The sequence below is a fragment of the Anarhichas minor genome, unplaced genomic scaffold (assembly GCF_050575085.1).
Source record: "Anarhichas minor isolate MPS153535 unplaced genomic scaffold, ASM5057508v1 ptg000010l, whole genome shotgun sequence".
Taxonomy (NCBI): Eukaryota; Metazoa; Chordata; class Actinopteri; order Perciformes; family Anarhichadidae; genus Anarhichas; species Anarhichas minor.
This window is the reverse complement of record NW_027466456.1, coordinates 9,674,762-9,702,312: the sequence shown is the minus strand read 5'-3', so window position 1 is coordinate 9,702,312 and position 27,551 is coordinate 9,674,762. Positions and strand designations below refer to the sequence as shown.

At 41.7% G+C, this 27,551-nt stretch overlaps 2 protein-coding genes across 3 annotated transcripts in view; both read right to left on the bottom strand.

Annotated features, from left to right (window-relative positions):
* The window catches only part of atp13a3 (ATPase 13A3), a 31,988-nt gene extending 13,427 nt beyond the window's left edge, over nucleotides 1–18,561 (bottom strand). Inside the window, exons 1-15 of one of the 2 annotated variants that reach the window (XM_076088092.1) lie at nucleotides 18,363–18,561; nucleotides 10,294–10,374; nucleotides 6,628–6,714; nucleotides 6,359–6,532; nucleotides 5,446–5,667; nucleotides 4,856–4,926; nucleotides 4,434–4,517; nucleotides 3,978–4,047; nucleotides 3,273–3,407; nucleotides 2,767–2,839; nucleotides 1,862–1,993; nucleotides 1,456–1,638; nucleotides 1,039–1,196; nucleotides 383–571; nucleotides 64–125 (exon numbers count right to left, since the gene is read on the bottom strand). In XM_076088092.1, the coding sequence (XP_075944207.1) occupies nucleotides 64–125; nucleotides 383–571; nucleotides 1,039–1,196; nucleotides 1,456–1,638; nucleotides 1,862–1,993; nucleotides 2,767–2,839; nucleotides 3,273–3,407; nucleotides 3,978–4,047; nucleotides 4,434–4,517; nucleotides 4,856–4,926; nucleotides 5,446–5,667; nucleotides 6,359–6,532; nucleotides 6,628–6,678 (1,604 nt within the window). In that variant the 5' untranslated portion in view covers nucleotides 6,679–6,714; nucleotides 10,294–10,374; nucleotides 18,363–18,561. Of the gene's footprint in view, nucleotides 1–63; nucleotides 126–382; nucleotides 572–1,038; nucleotides 1,197–1,455; nucleotides 1,639–1,861; nucleotides 1,994–2,766; nucleotides 2,840–3,272; nucleotides 3,408–3,977; nucleotides 4,048–4,433; nucleotides 4,518–4,855; nucleotides 4,927–5,163; nucleotides 5,201–5,445; nucleotides 5,668–6,358; nucleotides 6,533–6,627; nucleotides 6,715–10,293; nucleotides 10,375–18,362 lie in introns of those variants that run through there. The other variant, XM_076088093.1, reaches the window with a different exon arrangement.
* Nucleotides 18,562–19,403: 842 nt separating this feature from the next.
* On the bottom strand, nucleotides 19,404–27,274 carry tmem44 (transmembrane protein 44). The gene is made up of 10 exons (XM_076088090.1): nucleotides 26,950–27,274; nucleotides 26,738–26,864; nucleotides 26,559–26,649; nucleotides 26,139–26,299; nucleotides 25,750–25,836; nucleotides 25,460–25,630; nucleotides 24,897–25,058; nucleotides 24,516–24,584; nucleotides 24,279–24,413; nucleotides 19,404–21,380 (listed from the first exon to the last, which is right to left on the bottom strand). The coding sequence occupies exons 1-10, from the start codon at nucleotides 27,132–27,134 to the stop codon at nucleotides 21,258–21,260; spliced, it is 1,311 nt and encodes a 436-aa protein (XP_075944205.1). The 5' UTR covers nucleotides 27,135–27,274; the 3' UTR covers nucleotides 19,404–21,257.
* Between the last annotated feature and the right edge of the window lie 277 nt (nucleotides 27,275–27,551).

Genomic DNA, 27,551 nt, shown 5'->3' with positions numbered 1-27,551 from the left:
ACCTAAATGTATTGGAATAGTGGTATTTCCATGTTTGAGTCATTAGAGTACGGACCAGCTTACCTGCCATTCTCAACCCTCTGAACGCCCCATAGGTCTAATCCATCTTCTGTCAGCGTTCCAGTCTGTAAGCAGAGAGAAAGTATCACTTCAGAAGTATATTTTTGATTAAATCAAATAGAATTTCTCAATTACTCAAAATGTTCTAGTGGCACTATTGTTCAGATCACTGTGTTGTATATGTCTGCACATTTCGTTTAATTTCCGGTGTGTACTTTCTTGTTGGCCTCCAGAAAATGGAAACTCTTCTTCGGCAATATCTCAGGTAAGTGCTGACTGCTTGAGGAGCATAAACAGTCGTAATAAAACCACTCGTACTCGCCTTGTCAAAGCAGACCAGATTGATCTGACCGCAGATATTGATCCTCTGTGGACTGATGCAGAAAATGCCAAGTCGTTTGAGGCGTCGCTGGGCGTACACAATGCCAGCTGTCATGGCGGCTGGCAGCGCCGGTGGCACAGTGATGGTGATGATGTCCAGGGACTCAATGATGATGGTCTTAGCTGGCACCTGGAGCAGACAGAAAGGACAATAATTTCCCAAACAGTTCATGTTCTGCAGCACACACAGATTCAGAAATGTATTGCCTTGCAGTTTTTAAGTTGCGAAAGCTTTTGCAAAAAGTTGCACCAAGGGAGGGTAAGGCTAAAACACCAGTCAGTAAGTATCAGATGACCAGAAAGAGGACTCAAGTAAACTAAGAGTTTTTTTTGGAGTTATTATGCCAACAAAAAATCTCTTCAGTTCACTTTCAAGCTTCAGCAACAACAGATACAACTGTGGTTGTATTCTAGCAGCTCACAAGTATGTAAATCAACAGAAAGACAGAGCCAATCAATGTTCTATGGGACAGTACAATATTTGACTTTCTTACAGTTGCACTCCCTTTTTTCGACCTCCTTTACTTCTGAAACTCTAAACCCGACAAAATCAGAACATTGGCATTTGTCTAATCTGCTCGTCATTTGCGAGATTACCTTGTTCATGACGCTGAGGACAATGGAGTAGACAAAGCCAATTCCAGCCACAGCCACCAGACACAACAGGAAGAGGTAGGCATCACGGTACAGCTTGAAGTCGGTGGGTTTTGGGTAAAGGATAGAGCGCACCAGCTGGCCTTTGGCTGTGCTGAAACCTGGGTGAAGAGGTTGTTAAGAGAAGTTTTGGGTCAAACGTTTTTCAGACAGGAGCGAAGGTCTCTGAACTGTATTAAACAAGGATTCAACTGCGGAGCACATAATAGAAAAGCTTCCTGAATAAAAGGGATATGTCCCTTTAAGACATTTGATGTTTTAGTACCCACATTTCTACACCAAACATCAAGGAAATGTACGCTAACTTACAGATCATCCAAACATTAACAGTTCTGAATACGTATCCCCAGACACACTTACCTGTGCTGACCACCACAGCCTTGACCAGGTCTCCTGTGTAGAAGCGGGTCTGGATGACGTGGGTGCCACAGAAGAGTGTGTGTCTCTTATGTTCCTCCGTGTTGTAGGCACTGTCATCCTCCTCCCCCATCTCCCCGGGCAATGGGTTGGGGAGGTTGGTCTTCGTCACAGGAATGCTCTCACCTGATGGGGGGTTAGATCGATATTATGAGTGGCTGCTGTGAGATTAACAGCAAAAGCATTTTTCCGTTTCAGAATCTGAAACCGTTTATTGACAAGTTTGTTACACATACAAGGAATTTGGCTCGGTGATTTGGTGCAGTAAAAAAAGAAATGTTTGGAGTTTCTTGTGCCTACAGTCGTTCTCACTCTTGAGTTACTTAAATTTCCAGATGTCGCCTCTAACCTGTGAGCATGCTTTCATTGACGATGCAGGTGCCGCTGACCAGCACGGCGTCACATGGCATGATGGTCCCATTGCTGGGGATGACCATCACATCACCGGGCACCAGATCAGTAGACAAAATCTCTTCGATTTCTGCCAGGAAGGGGGGGGGGGGGGGGGGGTAAATGTGTGCGTTAAATACAGACGGGTGAAGTGCAGTGTGGGTAACAAAATAGAAGACAGGAAATGCTATGTGTGTAGAAAGGTGTAACGTGTGTAAATGAGCCGTAGCAGTATCAGATGGTGCATGTGGAGGTGAGGAAGGAGACATTTTGTCTTGTTCAGCACATCTCTCATTACACACGCCTCTCTAGGCAGCAGGAAAAAAAAGCTTTGGTATCACAAGCAGGGCCAGTGCAGTAAATGGATGCATAAATTAAAGTATCAGCAGTGTACAGACTTTCAGAGAAATGTTTCGAACTGATTCTGAGCACGAGTTCAATTTTGTCCTTTGGCCAACTCACAGCATTCATTTCAAATCGGTTTCAGCTGATAAGACACCTGATGACACAGTCATGCATCATCTCTGCAGACACTATCGCTCATTTAAAAAGGAGTTCAGATATACAAAAGAATGTGCAGAACTGTTTGAGTGGTTTATAAATGTACACATATGCTATGCCCGCTATCAAACATACACCATGTCTCTCTCCAAGTCTGCATTCTCCCACCCTAGCAGCGTAACTAGTGTAAATCGAGTTTGGCCAAGCACAGAAGCATAAAACATGTCTACCATCAGGTCTGGTTTGGAAAGCACTCTTCAGAACAGCAGGAGACTGACCAGAATAAAACATGCCATGCACTACTATTAGAAATGACTCAACAGAGGCCACAGAAAAAGACAAAACTTAAAAGAATTGACAAACCATTGTTGGCTCGGCATACAGACACACGGACAGTACTGTGAGTTGCCACCATATCATGAAGCATGATGTATTGCTGGAAAAAAAGGAGAAAAAAAAAAAAAAGATGAGAAACTTTACACAGCTTCTTGAACCCCATGACCACTTGTGTGACTGCAAAGTTGTTTTTCTCTGAGTTTGACTATGTCGCCAGCAACAGCAGGCCGTATACCAAATGTCATGGTAATCTTGGTCATTTGCTGTTGAAGTATCTTGCTCTGGATCAAAGTGTTGGGACGGAGAAGCCGGCAAAAATATTAAAAGCAAAAAGTGCAGTAACCTGGCATAAATGTGTCTCTAAATTACAACTATACTAAACATAATCCAATCACAAAATGTTAAACACAAGGGGATAATTGCTTAACTCCGTGTGTGAGCACATGAATCTACTTTCTCTTCCAATTCAATTTAACCAGGTCATGCCATAACTACGAGGTCAGATAAACGGCTCAGCCTTTTGTAAAGCTCACCTTTTTGATGGTGTACAGAGAGGTAGCTATGGATATGACCGACATGAAAAGAATGGCCACAGCATAATAGTAATACTCATCGGCACTCCACAGGATCACGCTGAAGAGCTGGAAGATGTAGAAAGGGTTTAAAACCTGCAGGGGGACACAAAGACTCGTATTAGTTTGGCAACAGCAGAGGTGAGAGCATGAAGGAACGACTACAATGAATTTAAAAACAGAGATGTCTACTTGAGGGCATAACCAAGACGCTACCAGGACAGTGAGGCAGAAAAAAATCTGCTTACCACAAATGATCAAGTTCACATGCTTTAGCAGTGTTTGAGGTGCAAGAGTATGAGATGCATTAGGTAATGTTACCCAAGTTGTTTGAGCGCGAGTTGTGACCCACATCACTGTGTTGGTCTGCTGGGGGCATTAGTGCAGTATTTAACGTACCTCATAAATACTGTACATAAAGAGAGTAGATATCCCAAATAGCTTCCTTAACAAGTATGCACATAACTATGCTCTATCTACTAGCTGGGAAAGAGAGCAGGTTAACTAGTGCGGGTTTGACAATGTTTGCTTAAGAGGAACTGAACAGAAACCATAACCTAACAAGTCTGTAACTTATAACAGATGAGCACACATGTTTCATTCAAGGGGAATTCAAACTCTGAGTTAAAGAACAGACCGCCTGTGTTAATGCAAACTGGGCCCTACCTCTTTGATAAGCAGCTTGAAAACAGAAGGCACTTTCACTGCAATTTCATTCACTCCGAAGAACAGTCTCCTGGCAAGAGGTGAAAGAGACATTCGTGAGCCAAGTTTGAACCAGACCTTCATATCTAAACACACATACATATGCAAACATACACATAAGTATGCAGCAAAGTTACACAGCAATGTACCATTTAAGGTTACGGGTATGCAGGTTTTCATTCTTAAGAAAATGATCAGATGATTTCTCTCATTGCTTCCTCTCCCTCATTTAAATTATCCATGCTCTGTACAGTATAAATGATCATTTTAATATTTCTGCACTGACTTCCCCTGACCACTTCTGAGAATATAAACTGCAGCTAGAGTAACTCAAACAACAGAATAATGCGAGTAACCTCCTCCTATCTGGCTGTCTAAAGTTGTGCGAGCTTTTCCTTCAGACAGGTGAGGTGTTACCTGTACTCCTGCTGGTTCCTGGTCAGGCCTGTACTGTGCTCCAAGTGGAGGGTGGAGCAGCTGACCTGCAGATCATCCAGGCCACTGTCGGGGGAAATATGGGTCAAGGCAGGGGACAAAGTCAACACTTAAGACTTGTGCTGCAGGCACAGTTTAGTGTAATTCAGACGTTTTACAGCTTGTTTTTCCTCATTTTTCTTTACAGCTCTTTGTTAGTTAACGAATGTGACTGTGCATATTTAGTTATCTTTACTGCTGTGTAATGCTGTGCACACACTGCCAGATAAAGCCCTCAAACTATTTAGCTCACTTTAAGTGAAAACCTCTCTGCAGCGAAAGTTTCTGCAAACTGGTTAAAAAAAAAAAAATAAAAATAAAAAAATAGCCTGTCAAACTTCTGTAGATAATAAAACAACTCTTACTTTAAAACGTCAAAGTTCTGCGCCCCGTCGTTCCAATAATACTTTGTGCTATGGAAGGTAAAATACCGAATCTGAAGGAATACAACAGGGGAGGGGGCAGAGGGAGGAGACATTACAGCATTACTGTACGTACAAATTTAAAGGCAAGAAACAGAAAACTGATGAGAGAAGCAGTTTCACAAAGTGCAACATTTACAATTCCGATAACATCACTTTGAATGATTGGACGACATTACATTATATTTGTATTGTTGGGTTTGTTGAGATGAGGCATTATGTAATAAACGTGGTCAGTGGAGATTACCCACAAGGACAGCGAGGCAAAGGAGTGCATGCATCTCTGTGCTTCAAACAGAAAGAGAAAGACAGAATTCTGTTTCTATGTGACATACCTTTTACAATCTGCGGTATCACTACTGATAAATAGGCATATAAGTATAATTACACACGAGCACAACTTGCCAACCCTTCAATCAACCTTGGACAGAATAACACAGACACTTGGTTGCCATTCTGGCAGCCGGTTTATGGTTTCCATCACTGGTGCTGTGTGTGTACGTGTGTGTGATATTGTAGAGACAGGTGCCTACCTGTGTGGGCTGGTAGTCACCAAAACTTCTGATGAGCTCCTGAGCAGGGCTGCCATCGGAGGAGTGGGGGTTATATCCGTTGGCCAGATGGGGGGAGGAGAAGGGACAGGAGGGAGAGGTAGGGGAGGGGGAGGTGGTCTGGGTCTCCAGGCTGTGGAAGGGGTTGCTCCCCGGGGCCAGCATCACTCGTACCCTGGCCAGGAACCAGCGTCGGAACTCATCCTAGACAAAGAAATACACAAAGTTATAGTCCTGGACCTTTAAAAAGCAATACTACACCTCCAGTGTTAAAGCGAAGAAAGATGCATGTGTTTGGCAAGTACTGAGCATTCGACTGCATGAATGAGACTTTGATTATACTGCACAAGTAGTGAGAGCTTTAAACTCATGTTTTGATACAGTTTTGCTGTTGTAAATGTGGCCCCCATTTACTTCATAAATATACACAGTATATCATATGTCCCTTTAAGTATCCACCATAAAACATTGAATTATCTGTGTATTCCTGCTGGTGTGAGTGTCTGTAGGATTCAGTCAGGCTCAATGTATTTACTGTGCTGCTACAATACATCAGTTGTATTCACTCACAGCTTTAAAAGTTCATGGGGTTAATATATGTTATTATTATTTTGTTTACATCTGTTGTTTTTTTAAACCATAAACTGAGTATAAAAGAACGTATACAATGTGTTATGCATGGTAGGTGTCTGATACTGTACTATAAGATAACGGGTCTGCAAAAAAAAGTAACATAAAATAGGTGTAATTTGAAAAGTGCACCATCCAGTATGCTCCTAGATTGAGAAGCAGAGAGCAGTAAATATTTGCTTTAAAAATGACTGAAACAATTCATGAATGTAGTTGCCGTCTGTTGACTAAGCGATTCATTATTGCAGCTTTACTTGCTACCTACTGTTGAGCGCAGCAATACCACTTCGGCATCACGGGCTGTGGTACGGGTGCAGGTGGATTTGACGCACCACTCTGGCATCCAGTAGAGCAGCAGGAGGAGGAAGCCCCCCGTACACAGCACCCCGAAGCCCACCAGGGCCACCCGCCAACGACACAGACGGTAGCCCTGCAGCTCCTAAAGGGTGGCAGCAGAAAAGAGGATGTAGTCTTTTAAGGCAGAAAGCAATAATTCCCACAATGGCCCTGATGTTAAATGAAAAAGAGCCGTACCATCTCCTCCTCTTCCCCTTTGTTGAGGACCTTCAGGTCTTCCTTCTCCATGCTGCAGAACAGTTTGTCAAGCTCCTCCCTTAGTCACTGCAAACACAAACAGGCAAAATGTCAACCCAGCGTGGAAAACCATTTCAGCTCAACAGCAAATCAAAACCGGGACTATACACCAGAGGGTCACAAGATGCTTACTAGTGATACGACGCAAAGAGAGAATTGTGTGGAAAATGCTGCGTTTGTCACCACACATTTATCACATCTTTGATAGCTTCCTCTGTTATATAGTGATCCTGGGGAAAAACCCAGATCATCGCTAGTTGTATTTTATGCAGTTAACTCTGCATTCCTGTGGTTGCAAAGCCCTGCATGCACCACAAATCACTTCATAGTTGAGGTTCATGAGAAGGATTAGTGACCACAACTGTGCAGCCAATTAACATTTAATCTGGAGTGAAAATCTGATGGTAAATTGGTGGGGCAAAGGGGTAACTTTGCTGGTGACCCTTGAAATCCAATTAGCCAGCCTTGCAACTACCCCAAACACATCGCTGACTCAGACTAACGCACTTAAATTATCTAAAATGTAATATCCGTCTCCGAGCATACTGCAAAGTTCTTATTTCAGGATTTAAAACATCATAAAAGGTTCTTATCATTGCATCATTCACTCATCATTTCAACATTGATAGACTTATTTTTAAAGAAACTGAATTGACCTAAATACTTTAATTACATACTTGAATTTGAAGAAGGCAAACATGAGTAAGATCAATTTTGTTAATAAACTGGCTCCTTTGGGTACTCTGGGAATCATGGGGCAGGTAAGTGGCATGTAGACGGGCTATAAGGATGGTGAGAGGTGCAATGCAGAGGCAACAGATGTCAGAGTCCGACAAATTATGTGTAAGGTTGTAATAATGATTTCATGGTAGGCTCAACAATTACATTTTATCAAAATCAAAATTTGGCCTCTTGCAATTTTCAAACCAGGTGCAATATTTTTTTAAAGGCAAAATGTGTGTCAACATACCAATTTAAATTAAATATTGCCGCGCTGCAGACATATCCTGGCCTACACATCATATTCTACGGATTAAAGAAAACATCGTTGTTTGGTTCAGTTCCCTGCAAAAATCCCCCCCATGATCATTTTTAGAATGAAAAGGAGAATAATCATCATAATCATCTGAGGTACAAAGTGCAGGAAAGCTACGAGAGGTCAATAGTTCTTTGAGCACACACACACACACACACACACACACACACACACACACACACACACACACACACACACACACACACACACACACACACACACACACACACACACACACACACACACACACACACACAGCTTTACCTCAGATCACCCATCTCTTAAGAGTGTCATCACACCCACACACAGACCAACGGAGTAATCTATGCGTGTTACCTAATATCAAGCTCGACCCTATTCCCTCCTCTCAGTTGTCTCAGGAGGACCGGCCAGCTGCCAAGGAGGGCACACTACCACTTTGTGCGAGTGTGTATGTGAGTTCTGCATTGATGTTGAGAGAGAGGGGCATCTAGGTCAAAAGATGAACAGGCTTTTGGAAATACCAGTTGGGCTGCAGGCCGTCTGTGTGGCTAAAAGTAGCTCCAGCAGGCTAGCTTGCCATTTTGTTGCTCGTGCATTGTATTGAGTTACAGAAACAGTAAGGCTGAATTCATGTGTCAAACTGATGAAGTAGTACGAGAGGTGAGAGAGGTTAATTAGGCTAGTTGGTTATCAATTAGCCAAACGGGTACACTGTGGATTTCACTGGCATCCCATCCGGGGCTCTACAGTGCAAGCAGTTTGCTCGCATACCCCCAGTGACAATTAGAATGTGCAAATGTGAATCATTATTTGGGTGCACCACTGGGAATGACTCAGAGTTCTGAATTGTAGACAGTTCTCAATACGTTTTCAGGGTTGTTTTAAGGGCGGTTCTTTAATCGTCACTTGAAGGAGTGAGGGAGATTAGCAGAGCGGAAAAATAGGATTTTGGTGTCATGTATGATGGCACATGCCGTCTCCCCACTTTGCCTTTCTCTGCTCTGCTGTGTTTGACTGAAGGCTAGGCCTCAACCCCTCCAAAACACACACACACAAACACACACGCATGCTGAGCAGACAGCGCAAAGAGACCGCAGAGGACAACTGTGCTTGTTACTTTAAGTGCAATACAACTCCTGTGAGTAACATCCAATGAGTATCAAAACAACTGTTGAACAAGCATAAACTGGCACAAATGTGATTTAATCAACTTATTTTTTCTGGAAAAGCCAGCTCCACTCCCAACCTGCAGTACCGTCAGGCAGTGAGTCCACATCAGCAGGGTGAGGACGAATTTAAAAGAGTCTAAATAAATTTACTGTTGATACGAATGATGTGCAAAGCGTTCAGGTGTTAAACATCATGCAATGATACAGCCATTCATTCAACTACCAGCTGCTAAGATTCATCCGAATCAAATGAAATATGTAAACAAAAACCTCACATCCTCTTGTCTATTCTCTTTTGACTTTTTTTAGCTGGTTATATCCAAAACTTCCAACTAATGAAAATCTGCCCCCTGTCTGCAAGAATGCATTACCTTTACAGGTAAGCGTATGTAGGGTTGAGTTTTGTTAAACTGGACAGAAAATCCAACGAGTGAGCACAAGTTTCCCTAGCGCCACTGCTTAGGAGAGCATAGCCGCATTCTCCATTGAAAAACAATGGCCTTCCTCTGTGCAGTGGCTGTGTCTTTGGTGTGAAGGTCGTGCACACACACAAAAAAATGCCCAAAACCACATGAAGTGACAGAAACAGAGAGAGTTAAAACACTATCTCTGAGGAGCCCTGGCATGGTGCATCAGGGCCACGGTGCCGATAGGGCCACCGTGCTACTGCAACAGCCTCTGATCCTGTATCAGTGCCCCCCACACTCTGATTTTTATCTGGCAGTTGCACCCGGGTGGACTTTTTCTCTGGCATACAGCGGGATATTTTGCTTAGGACCAAGCCCTTCCTTGTATTTTACAATAGCAGCCCCCTGGCCGGCGCTGGGCAGAGGGTGCAGTACAACAAGAACAATCCCTCCCCGAACTCTGTTGTGACTGGAAATACCAACACCAGTTCATCATGCAAACAGTCTTTTACAAAACTGCTGTCCTGGCATGGTGACTCCCAGATAACACACCAATGACAATGGCACCCAAAAAGGATTTAAAAAGTATCAAGCTTATGGTTACCGTACCCAACGAAAGTTACGAATGTAACTACGGTTCTATGAATCCTGGATGACCGCCGCCAGAGGCTGTGCCCCGGGTTAAGCACTGCCTCTGGCTGACCGTGAGGATGAAATGGAAAGATCGTTACATATTATGTCATGAAGGAATCATTTGTTCAGATTGTAACCACAGACAACACACAGGGTCCCAAAATTACAGGCTCCAAACAGACAGGAGGTCACAGTTATAACTTGGTGGCTCAGAAGCCACACATATTAACCCTGATTACAGCTTGGGCACCAATATGTTACATGTTAACTCAGACTGGAGATAAATTAAGTTAAACTTTCATTTTAAGGGAACTTGTGCAAGAGCAGGGATGGGGAACTGTCGCAAAACCAAAGGGGGAAGGGGTTTGTGTGCTCCTACCTTGAGAGCCAGGGACACGATGCCCCAGGCAGTCCTCCTCCCCACAGTTAGTTTGCTCTCTCACCACACCAACCTGGAACCCTGGGAGAAAAACAAACAGCATTTAGAAAGGTGGACTTAGTAGAGGACAGATCCCCGCCAGGCGTGTCTGCAACGACCACTGCTGTATTGTGTGATTGAATGAACACAACCTTGTTCCCCCATCTAGATCGCAAGTGTATCACACGTTTTTCATTTGCAGGCCTCACACAACAGATAGGCTCTCATTTGAATCTATGTAGATGTCTGCACCGGCTCTGTGCCAGTATGCGTCTCAGCTCCGTCTTACTCAGCTATGCAAGTGTAAACACAAGGTTGATGCCCAATAAAAAGGCAAGGAGTAACTGTGTCTCTGGCCGCAGAGCAGCGGCTGTGAAGCAGTCAGCTCTGTGTGTAGTTAGCTGTTAGCCAAACACAACGTTCAAAACAATTAAAACGTGGGCAAATTGTTTTCCGTTGTCCTGCAGTCTATGGTTTTCGCCCAATTTGTATTTGGCCGCAGAGAAGCGGCTGTGAAGCAGTCAGCTCAGCGTCGGAAATACACGAGGGCAAAGGGCAAAACTGCCCCTGATATCACTAGGAGAGGGGCAAAAAATGCCCCCGAACTTTCTAAACGAATTAAAAAAATGGAGCGCTTCTTAATCAGACCTGTGACTGCGGTCAACTCAGCAGACACTTACATGTTAGTGCACCTATATCCTGAAATTCACGGTAAACTCATTCAAACGGCGCAGATCGGGAGCGAGCGAAGGACTTTGAAAGTTAACGGAAAGATGAACGTGAGACAACATCCGGTTTCTTCAGACGAACATCCGGTTTTCAGAATAAGATGCCAACAAAGTATACATATTGCATAATGGAAATTAGATTAAATTAATTATATTCACATTAAGTATAAAACATGCTACCTGCATCTCGTGAGTTAAAGGTAAAATACACCTAAATTGTGCGTAAAGTGTCTTTATTCTTTGATTTGAGGGTTGCTGGAAATGAATAATACCTGACTGACAGTCAATTAAGATATTTTACTAAGTAAAAACTCTGAACTGAATTTGTACCTTCAAATGGCACATTTTTTTAATTTTTAAGGTGCTATAAAAATGTTTTTCTCAAAAATTCCACACAATGGCTAATGCATAAGTTCAGGACAAAAATGAGTAATATCACAATATTTGAGGTGCTACAAAAATATTTTTTCTCAATAATTCCATACAATGACTGATGTATATGTAATCAAGGCATCGTTGACTTAATAATTGTTAATAGTTGTTTAAAACATTTAATAACAATAAATAACCACAAAGAAATAAGAATAAATTGAATATGATTGTCTGATTTACGTTTGTTTTTTGTTTAAAAAAAATCTAAGAAAACACTTTGAATCTGTAGACTACTGCTAATAGTCTTATTATTGCCATTTGATGACAATTGTTCATATACTGTAAGCCTAAATAAGTATATTCATTATTTTGAACAAAGGTTAAGTTTCAAAAAGTGCCCCCAATTTTTTGAAAATGCCCCTGGATTTCAGTCAGTGGGGGCAAAAGTTGCCCCAAAAAAATATGTAAATTTCCTACCCTGAGTCAGCTCTGTGTGTAGTTAGCTGTTAGCCAAACACAACGTTCAAAACAATTAAAACGTGGGCAAATTGTTTTCCGCATAGACATGCAGTCTATGGTTTTCGCCCAATTTGTATTTGGCCGCAGAGAAGCGGCTGGGGTTTGGTGATGCACTCAGCGGTGTTTTCCCTTGTGACCCCCTTGCGATAAAAATGAGTGAGGAGTCAGCTGGCAGTTAACAGCAGTATAAAATTCAAAAAAAGATGGTGAAAGTGAGAGTCAACGCAACCACAAGAGGTCCTTGAGCATGCAGCCATAACTAGGCACCTAAAATATTATACAGTTTGCTGAACGCGAGATTAGCCGTGGACAGACGCAGTGGCGCACACTCACACACTCTCGGACGAACAGCTGGACACAAGCACTCACTCACACTTTCCACTAAATTGACTATGATGATAAACTGGGAAGAGAGACTTTCACAAAACAGTAACATGTCATCCAAAGGGAAAAACAATAATGGTTAATGTGTATTGCGCTGCAGCAAAAGAGTTACCAGGTAATGTGAAAGCACATGCCAAAGTGTTAGAACATATACTAATCATGTAAGCACTTCTGGATAAGACGCCCTTTTAAGTAAGGATCAACAACTGACATTTGTTTCATTTGGTTGTCCTTTGTAGCAACAACTTTCTGCAGTTAAAACGTTGACAAACTAAACAGAGACCATGTCCACACTAATGCAGATTTTAGTACAGAATATCATGGACTACTAGACCAGATTGGAGGGTAAGATTGACTTCTTCCTGTTCCCACCAGCTCCTGCGGACTTCTGTTGCTGCTAATCCTATCCCACTCAGACCGTGACCATGTTAGGCTTCATTCCCAGTAATTATTTCCCACAGTGACTAAAGAACATAGGTACTGTTGGTGGCAACATAATAAGCATTGCATGCCTTGAGCAACTAATCATGACCTCATGCTCAAATGGCTGCAGTATATGGAAGAACGGTCAGGTGATTCCTCCTGACTCCCTCCACTCACGAGGCTTGGTGCTCCTGTCACAATACCAATGCAATACTATAATAAATATGAGGGCGACCGGAGAAAACACTTTTTTTTTTTTTTTTTTACTGGAATACAGAGGACCCTTATAGGGCCTCTAAGAGTGAGCATGACTTCAGACATATTTATAGATTTCTGCAGCCCTGCCTAAAGCCACATTGTTGTCTCTCATTTGATTAGTCTGCTATTGTATTAATAAGCAATGCAGGCTTGGGAAAATAAAACACAGGGCAGCTGTTGACCTTTTTTCAAACTATAAGATTAAACATGACAATCATCAGTGTTAGTGAGGTTGATAATTAACCATTTAACTGTTAACGGACATTAAGAATGAAGTACAACGTTTTCATATGGAAAGCATTTATTTACGGTCTTTTATTGAGGATATTTCAGTCACCCCTAAAACAAGCTATTACTGCTAGATTCATAGTACCCATCAACACACACACACTTGTAATGCCAGGCTTGTGATGCACTGGCAGAAGCCCTGACATAGTACGCCAGGCAGACACAGAGCTGACAACATCAAAGCTGAACTAAGAACCTTACTGGGGAAGTGGCTGCTTGTGTCCACAACAATGCACGCAACACCGTGGCTGCTAACTCTCCCGTACGGGTGAACTGGGGACTCAGTTGCCTGTTTTGCGCATACACTGCAGCTGGTGGTAGATGATGGATTTAACCTGTTTATGGGTTATCGTTGCAGTTAGGCAACTTCAACCGCAGCAGCCCTGCATGCGAAGCACTAATCTTGTCTGTTAACGGTTAACGATTAGTTAACGAGTGTCTACAATCAGTCAGAAAAAAATAAATTAGCATCCGAGTGTTTCTGGAAAATGTCAGAAAACAAAATGTGTATCAAACCACAACAGAGGTGGAAACATGAACAGCTATAAAATCAGATCTTGTTCTATGAATAAGCACAGCTTTTGCACAGGCCATTGTGTATAATAAGGTGATCGTCTCTAGACACAATTAATTATTAATCTATTTGACTGTACTGTGAGCTGCCCGACTCCAACTAATCAACGGCATTCAACATACTATCAGTAATACGTTCATTATCATTAGCAAATGGACCTTTGTCAATGGTTGAACAATGGTGGGACCAGGGCTTCATTTTCTATCTGCTGATTATTTACTCAATCAATAAATCCTTTGGTCTATACAAATTGGTAAACATTCAGAAAAATGGCTATCCCAATATCTCAGAAACCCAAAGTTTTGTTTTTAAATTGCCCGAACAGTCCAAGGGCCAAAACATATTTAGTTTATTGTGTACGAGACAAAAATAAGCGGTGAATTCTTGCATTTGAAAAGCTGAATCCAGAATATATTTAAAAATTCTGCTTGAAAAATGACTGATTAATAAATTATCATTTTCACTGACTGATGATTCAAAAAGTCACATTAAGTCTTGAGTGAGTTCAGTTTTAAAAAGCTCAGAGTCATGCATCGACGTATGTCAACCGAAGCCTACGCTTACAGTCATGCTTCAAGGCCCAAATGTCTCAATATCATCATTTGCTAAATATTATCAGATCACAAAGTTGACTTTTGGGTGAGGCTTTTCCAAGAACCTGAACACAGCAAATAAATCAATCCAGGACATGTTCTCCTTTCCCTTTCTGTCCTGTTCCTCAACACACAGACAGAAAGGAAAAGGTGAACAATGACCAATGACCTAATGACAAAAGTCTATAATTCATGGAAGCATTTGGAGGAAAAAGTGTTTTGTTGCCATCATGCTCTGTACTCAATGTGCTTTCTTTATCACTTCCCCTCCTTCGCATGGGCGCTATAGCCGAGCTTTGTTCCCCGTCACGGGCCAATCAAGCCGTTTATCACTGCGACCACCGGCCTTACTAAAAATCTACGACTATCTGCACTTCCTCTGCTGTCTGAACAGAGACCACCACCACTGATAACATAATGAATCTAACAACTCCCTCTTAACAACTTGCCAAAGGAGAAAACATGAGTGTTAACGCAAACAGTGCTGAGGTAGCAGCGCAACAAGCGCACAACCACTTCCAGTTTCATCATTAGTAGCAGGTTAGATACGCAATTAACAGTTTCTTGCTTGTTGAACTCTCAAATCAGCTCCATCTTAACAAAATATGAATCACCTTGTAAAACTCATAGATGCAGTAAACATCCACACCTCTTAACAATTAGACCAGCATCCGCCTCCGAGTGAGACGTCGACACGTGTTCTGTGTGTTTTGAGATGACGTATGCAAACTTTAGATCACAACCAAGTGAGAAGAGCCACTGACGTTCCAGGCTACAATAATCAATGCTCAAAGTTCACATGGATGAGATCAGGGAGTGAATGAAGAAAAAAATAAAAGTCTGTACAAGAGCTCCACTCCTGTGGAAAAAAAACAATGACCCTGCAGATCAAAAGTGTGCTGAATTTTAAGTCAGACCACATGCTCATGGCTTAACAGCGGCATTGCTGGACAGTCTATGACAAACTGCGTGTAACAATGTGCAAGAGATTAAAACACGTTTTACTTGATTGAGCAGCTTATATAATGACCCTGGGTGAGAAATAATATTTCTGTATGGATGTAACAGATTATTGAATTAGTTTCCTAAATTCATGAGCAAAATGTCAGCTATTTATTCAGGCAAACCAAGATGAAAGACTTAAATCAGCTGAAGTTTAATACAATCATAAATATGAGAAATAACTAAATATAATTCAAATAGTATCCTCACTGCCTCAATCAAACACACTCCTATTACTATCATATTTTATGTTCCCGTGTGTGCTTTTTGTTTCTTATGCATTAGAGTTTCATATGTATTTATATGTATATATTCATTGGTCCGTTTTTCAGGAGTTGCTATTTCTTCACAACAGCTCATACAGTTTTGCGACTGCAAAATGATCCACTGCGAGTCTCAGGACGCAACAAGTGTGTGGCTGTGTTACCGGTGTAATGCCAGATGGATTAGTGGGGTTGTCATCTCTTTCTTTCTTTTAACAGTTTAACCAGGTCTGAGAACGGAATGAAGAAACGGCTGCTTTGATATCTTCCTATCTCTTGCGCTGCTTCATGATCATGACCATCATCATCATGAGTAGCATTTTATTGAGGGATCTAACAGCAGCTCTGTCCTAAGCTGTCTGTCACAAATCGTCTGAGAAGCTGCTGCTGATGAGTGCGAGCTAGAGCAAACCGTGCAGGACACACCACCACAACCACAACAACAACAACAACAACAAATGATGGTCCTCTATACATGTCCCAACAGCACCTGACAACCGACAGCCAACATCTTTAGGGATTCAGTCAAGACGTCCTTGTCTGAGGACGGCAAGCAGATTTGTAAGGGATTAAAAGCTCAATTTTTTAGGGCCAGGCTATGCAAGGCCTTATAAGCCCCAAGAAAAATCTTCAAATCAATTAAAAAATAAACAACTACCTGAGTTAGTGGAGAGTCCTCCTGATTTGCAGTATGATTCAAATCAGAAAGGCACTTTCAATCAGCAATGCCCGATACATTCATCTAATTGCACAACTCTATTCTCAGGTTTGCGTTACGGTGTTAAATTTCACAGTTGTTTCTGCGTTTCATCTCACTTCGACTGATGCAGGCCGCTGGTTTGTCCTGTTCTTGTTGGAAGCAAACCGCTAAACCGGCACAAGAAAGATCTGCTTCTCTGTCACACCGCTGTGGGGCTTTTACACCAAACAGCGCTGGGCTGCCGACAGGACTTTTACCATGTTGGGATATTTCTCATCTCCACTCTCAATCAACACTGGCAGGCCTTCTATCACATGGTGTTGTCTTAAGGCTCACCTGTGAAAGGTTTAGAGGAATGTGATCATTGAGCCAGAAAAACATATTTTTAAAGGATATAACACTCTGTGTTTTACTCTAAATACTGTTCTTTGATTTTTAATTGGGAAAGATAAATGATACATAAGGTTTTTCTTACAAACTGATCCTGTATCTTACCCTAGTAGTCAAACTTTCTAAACTAGTTCTAAAACTAAGCCAAAGCATGAAACAGACAGTTTGTTTAAATTCAGCTTGGTTGATCGCTTAGTAAACTTAATTCTATTCTCTGACTTAATTTAGACGGAGCCACTCAAATTAAATTGCAGCGCTGCAATAACTAGCGCTGCTCAGTGCTTTTACACAAATTGTGAAATGTGAGGATTTGGTGACTCTCTACTCTGACCGCTTGCTATGTGTGGATATCACTCCTCTCATCTCAAAGGTCACATCCTCAATAAAAGCACATAAACTAATTATCCCCTCGGCCTCACTGTGGCGGCAAAGAACTGTCTCTGTTAATGCACCATAAAAGTGAACAACAATGAATGAAGTGAATACATTTGTCCTGAGCTTCACTGGAGGACTGGTAATTACCCGACACAAATAAACTTTAACTCGATCAGGACATTATTAAATTGATCGGTGTTGACGCTCAATCCCTTTCTGATCCTTTGTTTACTTGAACAGTTTGTGGTTCAGGTATGCCAGCCATGCCGCAGCAAACACAAATAAATAAATAAATAATCTCTAAATGATATCCACACTGACAGTGTGAGACCATAAGTAATACCAAAACAGCCACTTCAAGGCAGTTTCAATTCAATTTTGGAGTGACCTGATGAACACAATACTGATTTCTCTTCAATGTTAAAAGTACATCCAGGGATAAATTAATTAAATTAACTATCAAAACTTCTAAAAACATCAACATTGAGTTAATATAGTAACATATTAAAACAAGGGTATATGCATAGTTTTGTATAAGGTAATTCATAGTAAAGAAGACCCGACCAGTGTTTACTAGGAATGAGACAAAGCTAGTAGTTTGCTGAAAGGGGATAGATAGATAGATAGATATATTTATTCTCTATTGTGATTAAATGACGTACAATATATGAACAACTACTACTACTATAGTTGTAATTACTAATAATTTAGTCTAAAGCCAATTAAGGACCAAAGACACGTCGACTCCACTGTTATAGGTCTACATTGTAACACAATTAGCGCATTGGTTTATCTTTTCACTAGCTAATGTTACCGACATCCCTCACGATATTCCCTCGCAATAAACACCTAATTTCTGACAACGAATCATGCCTCCAAGCCTCAGGAAGTGCTTCTGGATGTCGGCTAGCTGGCTAACGTTAGCCCAAGCTCCATTGTTAGCCCGCTACTTAGTGACTACCAGCGTGTGTCGCGTGTGTCTTCCGATGCAGAGCTCGCTTTCGGGTTCAGAAAATCTTGGAGCGAACCAGCGTTTCAAAAAGAAACAAGTCTGACCGGTTTTCTCGGACACGCATCTGCTAGCTACCGTTAGCTTTATCCCCAGCTAGGTAGCGACTGACACATGGGTGATGGTGACAGCGAGGCTCGAAACACACTCACCCAGAACCACCTGGACACGCTGAAGATCACCTCCGAGTCATGGTGAGACGGGAGTAGCTGTTATCTGAAGGAAAACGTCGTTGAAGAGAAAAACGGACCAGTGTCGATAGAAAAATGTTGTCGCGGCAGACAGGCAGAGTGTTTGGCTGCTAAGTGTTGACAGCTCAGAGGGACAGACTGAGTACTACAGCAGTAGTGAACTGGCCTCAACTGGCTGTCTGACGGCAGGAAGTGACATCACGAGGGGGGAGACAATACGCAAGGTAAAGAGCGCGCATCCTAAAGTCACCTGAATACTATTACAGCAATGAAAGTTCATTATACTCCCATGTGTCACAGCTTAGAATTACCACAGAAAAGCCACATGATGGTAAGGTAATAATGAAGTCATGATCCATTCTTAGGGAGGATCAGCTCAGTACGATGCAGGGACAAAAATAGTATATTATAAGGGAGTAGTTAGCTGATTCGTATTGGTTTACTGGAGCAGAGGAGGCCAATTGATCCAGATCTACATCCTACATTTCCCATGATGCAACCAAAAATGCCTGGTGGTTTTAAACTCCATGTCCCCTGTTTGAAATGCAGACTTTCTACAAGTAAGTCAAAGTCTTGTGCCCAAGCCAACACATCATTGGGGTAATTTCTTTACACTTAAGAAATGTCTTCCAGAGCCAGATATTATACATTTTCCCAGACTGTTAATACAAGAAAACTGATTTTTATGTGTCAAATCAGTGGAGTCCCCCCTTTAACAAAGTTGTCAAGCAACTCCAGTATATAATCCTTTATTCAGAGTTATTCAGTAATGACTAGGTATTCATTAGTCAGCGTTCGCTTTCTGAATTGTTCATTCACTGCAACTATTCAGGATTTTGTGTTACTCCTAAAACAATCCCCCCTCTCCCCCCATGCAAGGTGAACAAAAGGCCCTGCAGGCTCAAATTATCCAGCGTCTTCCATGTCCGCTGCATTGGAGCGGTCACTGACGCACGGGCCAAGAAAAACAAAAAGGGCCATTCCCCACTGCTGCTTCAGATGTGCTAATCCATGCTCTTCATGACTTCTGCAAACAGAATTCCACCTTTTTATATGGGACACACAGTTTGTTTTCCTTTGGCCCAGTCTCAGAAGGGACAGACATGAGGCCCAGAGATGGAGCAATGCTAGCTCAGCACTTATCACACCAGACGGCTTTCACGGAGTAAAAAACACATCTTTTTGTTCTTTAGTTTATTGGAAGTGTTTGGAAATACAGATGGAAAAACAGCGACTTTTATCTATTGTCAACATAATAAGTTCTCAGGTGTACTAAACCAAATGTATGAATCTATTACAACAATGCAAGCCCTCAGTAAAGTTGAGGAGACATGTTATGCAATTTGAACTCCAGTTAAACAGCCACTGTGTGTGTAATGATTGATCCTACTCGGCATCTCAGATTTCAGGCCTCTTTACTAAGCTATACATTCCTATCTAACAGCAACATTAAAGCAGCAGGAAGCACTGCATGGCTTTTCATTGTCGGTTGATTAATCACATCCCGAATGTATTAAAGACAAAACAGTTACAGAATTATAAATACATATATGAAGCACTGACTGAATTAAGGATTTCAAAAGTATTTCCACTATCAGTAGGGCTGGACAATACGGTTGAAAACACGATATTACGAGGGATTTCATAACAAGACAAATGTATATAAAACCACACACAAAATAGTCAAACAGATGTTGAAAGCAGTTTATATTTTTCCTAATTAGAACTAATTCTTTAAAAATGCCAGCTCAAAATGATTTATGTAATCATTAATTAGCAGAAACTGGTAGAACAAAATGATCAGATCATATCTCCATATCATGTCGGTGATATTCAATAAACAATATAATTGAATTATCTCCCAGCCCAGCCTATCATGTCATGTTTACACCCCAAACAACATTAATTTCTACTGCCGATAACAGCAATTGCTTTGCTACACTTCATTAGTTGTTTCCCAGTCATTTATCTTAAAGGGATATTGACTTGAGGAAACTGGGAGGAGTAAAATGTGCTCCATAACTTTGCTCTAATCTGAGTATTGTTCTGTTATCAGGTTCTAGGAAGTCCCTTCAGTTAAAAATGCCCTGCTCTGTTGCTCCAACATCATCGCCTAAAGCCCCCGAGCAGGCAGATGGACACAAAGTCTGAGGGATGATGGAGAGGACGGAGGAGCCCTGGCCGTCTAGTCTGGTGCTTATCTGCGCCGCGGGGCTTTTTCCAGTCCAGCCCTGATAACCAAAGGTCGACTAGCAAAATACAGGATATGACCCAATAACCCTGCAAGGCAGCAGGGTCGCAATATTGTTTTATTAGGGGAGGTCTTTTTCTGTAAACAGTCCCAACAGATCTCAGTGGTTTTGATGAATGTGGTCAGAGTTTTGACAACCGCTGTAGTTGCCTCTGTTCACTGAAAAACAGCCATAAATTAAAGTCGTAAATTAAAGATCTCCATTTTGTTCCCTTTGGCAGCCCCCATAACTATAAGCAGTATTTTCAGGTGTGTCAGTGGGGCATAGGCGCAATCAGAATTGTGTTACCGAATTCGGGAGTAGATAATGACTTAGACATTTATTGCAATGAAAATCTTTGATATTACTACTTTAAGGACAAAGCTGCACATTGCAACATTCAACACCAACCAAACTATCAGCTATTTTCACCATAACTTTACCAACAACGGCCTGTTGAGGTGATGAGAAAGATGCAGCATATTACACAGACGTTAGCTGGAAAGTAAAACAAGACAGATAACAGTTCAGTGTTTACACTTTTTAATTTCCCCTGAAATGAATGCACCATGATGTGTATCACATTATTAATTAAGATTTACATTTGTTTGTCATTTTGCCAAGTTTACAGAAGAGAGTCCAACCATGGCACAGGTGCAGATGTTATTGAGTTTGGGGTTTGTTTATCCCCCTCCTGTTGTTTTGCAGTTGGTTCAATCCACTGGGAATTTGCCTCTTCAAAATCCCACTGGAAAATATGGACAGGTTAAGATATTATTATATAGAGATAGAGAGATAGAGAGAGATAGATATAGAGATATATAGAGAGAGATACAGAATAACAGCCAAAGGATTATCATGTCATATTTTACAATTTATGCAAGAGTCACCATAGCTTACTAACCATCCCTGTAGACATTAAGGCCTCAAGAGGGTTATGTTTCGGGGTATATAAGCAACGTGTCATAGAGGTAGCTGTTTGCTCAAACCGTTTCCGTAGCAGAGTTGCAAATACCCTTCATCTAGCACTTTTTCTCCAAAAACAGGAATATTTGTTATTAGGCCCTGATCCTTATCCCATTTAACACTGTTTTTTTTTTTTCAATGCGAGATCCTGAAATGAAATACTTTTTGTATGACTGTTGTGTAACAGACTCAGCTAAATGTCGAGAATGCAAAAGGCTTAGACTTGCTCACACACAGAGTTAAGTCCTGGCCAGCGGACATCACACAACAGACCATAAATGTATCCCAAAATAGCAGAGGGTAACACTGGCCCCTTATAGACAAGGCAAGCATTTTGCACTACTTCCTAGGCAGACAGGCCCAGCCCAGTGCTGGTATTTAATCAAAGATCCTTTACTGGAGAACAATTAGGCCACAAGGCAAATCTCAAACAATTCCAACCCCGGCTGTACCCCTCAGTACATACAATTCCCCCCCCACCTCCCACCACACACACACACACACACACACACACACACACCCTCTTCACCTCAGTGAAGAGCCGGCACTCAGCAGAAATGTGCAAGAAACACACAGCACAATAGACAATTCAAGCTGCTGGCTGCATCGACTGCCCAGTGTATGCAGGCAGCACACTCCAAAATGCTGCAGTGTGGTTTTATCATGATCAGCAATTATGGCGATATGAAAAGCAGACATTTAAATTCACGTTATATGTATATCTAAAAATTGTTCACTAGCACTGATCGCTTCCTCTCTGTCCTCTGCTTGCTTTGAAACATTTTACAGTTGGGTAACTTCTGCGTTCAATGTAGTGGAAATGTTTTGCAACCAAATAAAAAAGTAACAGTTTTCAAAGAGCAGTCGGTGGATTTGAGATTAAACATTAGACACTGTGTGAAACCATCTTTCCATTGAATCACCAAGTAAACAGCTTCTGTTAATTCTAACTAGCATGGGGGGGGGAAAGTGCCAGACAGGGAGGGACCTCAGACTTGCGATTTGTTCATTACTGATCAGAAAAGATTAGCCGTTATTATCGGGAGTTTACAGATTTGGTTTTACGGATTCAAAGACTAAATCGTTGCTGCCCCCAAAACACTGACTATTTGGAAGCTCCAGTGCTCGGGGCAAACAAACCTCCACGAAACCAACAAGAGTTGAGATTAGATTAAGTTGAAGAGGAGTATTCACACAGCCAGATAAAATTACATGCTTTACCACATACAACTTGTACACACAGTACATTTTGAACACTTTGTTTGAGCCCTCTTACTTCTCTAGAACACCAACTGTAATAAGGGCATTCAAGTCATTTGCCTTTTCCTGTTTGCTTAACAGTATCAAGCTGCAATTGTTTGCACTCACACCATTTGCCCTTGTTTCTTGGATTAAATGACACCCTCCATAGCTGGACTTTCTACACCAGAACATTAAGGGAGTTTCTCTTGTGGCTCTGAGCGCCTGAAAAGGAACAGCTTGTAATTTCACTCTCTGTGCAAACTCAAACTGTGCCTGTTTAGAGAGGGGAGTTTATATAAAATGTGAGCTGCCCTCAAAAGCGAGATTGCTTTTTTGCTGTGTAGCCAATATTTAATTCTGCGCACAATTGTACACTGCAGAATGAAGCCACGTTTCACTTTACTTCAAATCACCAGTTAAACAAATCATGCTTCTCACAAATATTCTCACCATACACTTTTACCCATAAAGCACGTGCACACACGGGTCTCTCTATGACTCATCAATCCTAAAACAGTATGATGACTGCTGTCTTCTTACAAGAACCTCCGACAACTGTCTGACTTACTTCCCTCGAGGTCACATGTGAAAAGCACAAATCTCGGTGTGCAGCAGATCAAACTGCTGACCTTTCTTGACTGTTACTTCTTCTTGTGACTTCCTCAGAGCGCTGGATTTTAATTTGCTCATTATAACCTCTAAAATGTACATGTGAGGCATTGGATTTAATCTAATGTAACATACAGCCCATTCATAAAGGTGGTATAATATATCTAGTAAAGTAGATGGAAAGAAGAACACACAGTGCCATTTCAACCCTTTAAGTAGGTAAATTGCAGTGTCTCGACTGTAACCTCTGCATGAACTTCCGTGCTGTGCAGGGAAAACTCGTTACATAAGCCCATATAAAAAGATAATCAATTCAAACAGATTCAAGCAGTTCACACAAGGTGATATTGCACAATTTAACAGCGGTCATCCACCCAGTTATATTCATTCAGTTTCACAGTGGTCATGAAACACACATCATGCTGTCGCCACCTAGTGGTAGGCCCACTGTGAGAAGTACACACAGCTTTATTAATTGACAGGCTTGCGTCTGAGATCATTGTTCACCACTGCAAAACAGACAAGATATTCCTAAATATGGTTATGATTGCAGGAAAAAAAAAATGCAACAGTGTACATTTGAGACTTACAGGTTGTTACTTATTAAACATTAAATTAGAAACGTTAATAGGGTTGTTGACTTAAAAAACAAAAAAAGACAACCATTTCCTGTGCAGTTGCTGACTACATTATCGGTGTAAGTATTTTGCATTGAATCTATTAAGGAAGCATTAACTTTGGATCTCTGCTCAGACTGTTGAGCTTACTGAAGTTTGTAAGAAAAAGGTCATACTGCTCACCAACAGGGCTAAACAGGCCTCCAACCCACCTCCAGGTCAGAGCTGACTGGTGAAGAGTCACAGGATGTATCTGAGGAGCAGAAACTGTCGACTCTGATCACTCGCACTGTCTGGTTGAGAGACCGGTCCTCCATCTCCTCGGACATCACCTCCTTAAGGCATATCTGCAAAAGAAAAACAAAAAAAACATATTCAACTGCAAGGATGACCAAGGAGAAAATGTAATGCGAGTATGCAGTCTGTTCCACCACAGATTCTTCACTTACTTTCCCCGCAGGTTGAACTGTGACATCCATATAACCACCCATCTCAGTCATCTTCTGGATATTTTTTGTCTTTGAAGAAAAGGTTGAATAGAATTATGATCAAAAGCATCATTCCCATTCATTCTACAAAAATGACTCAAACCTTGCAGAGGAATGCCTGCATTCTGTTACTTTAAGCACAGTTAAACAGACGCATCCTGGTAATTTAATGAGTGAAATGACACATTAAGTAATCTTCCAATACAGTCAATGTTTAATATAAAACAGTTGGTTAGTTGTTACTTTATTTACTCAGAAAGTTTGTTGAGATAATGATCCCTGTACAATTTCTAGGGTTAAGAAAAACCAATAGGACCACAAACACCAAGTATCAAACCGTACTTTTGTCCCTGCTGACGAATAAGCTTGCCGTTTTCCTTGTCTCTTCATGACAGCGTTATCCTCAGTGAGGATGCGGGAGCCAATTAAAAGGCTCTCTTTGTCTGGAGAAAGAATGTTAAGCTTCTGCGTGGCTCCTCTCCTCCACCAGTGGACGACAAGAATCTGAAGACGTTGGATTAAAGGTCGACACCTGGCTGAAAGTCGATACAATTCACATACAGTCAAGCAATTCAAGACATCATGTAATCTACTTGTACAGGTTATTTCCCTGAGGTCCAACATTGTAGGCAGTATTGTGAAGTCCTTCGCTTGCATTTTGTATTGATGACTTTTGGGTTTACGCTTGTGTTGCTCTCTCTCTCTCTTTCTGTTACGTCATGGTGTCTATTGCTGTTGCTTAAACAGTTACCAGAGAGAGTTCAGAACTTGGTGAATCTGAATCATTGTTGTGTTGTGAATGCTACCATGAACCACCTACAGTTCTGTGGCTAAAAGGTTTGCTGTGAAGCCCTGAGCCTGACAGAGCGAGTAAGATGCGGTCACTTTTTGCCATATAAGGATACAAGAAGGTCCATGGTGACACAGCATATTGCTGACAGCAGCCACGGCATGACTCTTAAGAGAAAGCCAAACTGAGTGTCGTAGAGGAGTATGGCAGCAGCGTAGAGGGCACCAGACAGCGAGCACAGCAGTCCAGAGAATATGTAGGCCCAGGTCAACATCTGCCCTCTGTACTAAAAGGGAGAAAATAAATGTAATTTATTTAAAAGCGATTCAACACTGGGAACTACTTTGGCAAAGCAATAAGTGGTGGCTCTGACACCAAAACACTCATGTACTGTTTGTCACTTACTGCTCTGCAGAGAGCAGGGAACCTGGAGGTACAGGCGATGACACAGGACAGCAGGCCAAGTACGTAACCCAGGACTTCAGTGTTGTCCTGTTAGAAGAACAGTTTTAAGTTGTTATAATGTCTGATACAACACGAGGAGAGGTGGGAAGTCTAAATAGACCACGTTGAAGAACATGAACATCGATCCACACTGCAGGAATTGAAGATCTGAAATACACTACGGAGTATTTAAAACTGCAGAGTGCCACGTAAATGTGAGAAAAGTGTAGATGTACAAACGAATTCCACCTGTCACTACACACGAAATGTAAATGCATTTGTCCATGGAACTGCACTAAGTCATACAATTAAAAGGACTACAACTAGCTACAGCGGTGGTGTGTGCTCACTTGGAGGGTGGCATGCAGCAGTCTCCTCCTGCCAATGAGAGGCCTCACTGCTGGGAAATGGGTCACCCTGGATTTCAAAAAGCCTCCCGCAACTACCATCAGTACACACACGGCAAGGAGGTGCTGCCTCCTCCGCCCTCTCATCATCCTCAGCCTCCTGCCTGAGATAGAACACACACACACACACACGAGGAGATGTTTGCAGTTGGACACAGTTAACACATCCTCTATTCATGCGTTTGGTTATCTGTAGAGCGTCTCTGATACGGTCCTTACTGTTTTGCCTAAAGGGTTTGGCCAGTTGGATGCTACTACTAAAAACACCTTCTCCACTTTGTTTGAACAAGGTACAGTTGGTAGATTGAGAAGGATAAGGTTTGCATTAATGTTATTGAGATATGGCGTTTTTTCTATACATACCTGCCTTTGAGTTCCAGTTCAGGAGCACATGGCAGCAGCAAGAAATAAAACTAACAGCATCCATAGCAGCAGCAAAAGCACCCATCAAAACCTACAGAGCAGGAAGCAGAGATGAGCTATTATTGTATACAATTTGATTTTTTTTTTTTTTAAAGTGCCATGATTAAAAACCATGTTACCTGAATATGCAGCTGTCTGGACAGAATGGCTCCGATTGTGCTGCACAAGTTACCGAGGAAGCTGTAGAGGAAAGTGATGGTTCCTCCTGGATTTTCTCCTCGAAATGTGCACCTCTGATACACGAAGCTTAAAGAGTTGATACGGGTTTTATTGTTAGAACTTTTTTTTTTTTTTTATTACTGGAACTAATGCTGATTTAAGACATACTTACAGAAAGCATGACAGCAGTAAAAACAGCGCAGATAGAAGGCTGAGACCGATGGGGACGCAACGTTTGTCTGCGTTATGAGAGAAGCAGGTAGTGACCGAATCGACGCAAAATTCATCCAAACCGAAGGGGAAAGTGTTGGGATTTCCTCTTGTCTGACCCTCCAGGGTCAATGTACGTCCCCCCATGTCAATTGCGAATAGGCTTACATTTCGTTGTGCTCGAAAAAACTGCACCTGTGCAGCCGTAAGACGCCCAAAAGCATGATGGAAGCACCTGCATGTTGTAGGGAGGAGCTCACCTGGGACATGCCTTATATGGAACACTGGATGTTGCGGGAAATAAGCTCCAGAAGTCTCAGTTTTGAAGGCTAAATTTAAACTAATGCGTCCATGCTTTGTTTGATCATTTAGTTGGAGATCAAAGTCGAGCTTCCATAGACATTTGCATGCAATGTTATGCAATCGATAGTCAACATACAGAAAGATCTAAACAAAAATCAACAACAGGGCAACATTCAGATCAAATCTGTTGAACTCGTATTTTTCTGCAATCACCTGCACATCTTCAGATTTCATGGGTTTAAGTGAATTCAACTTCATTCT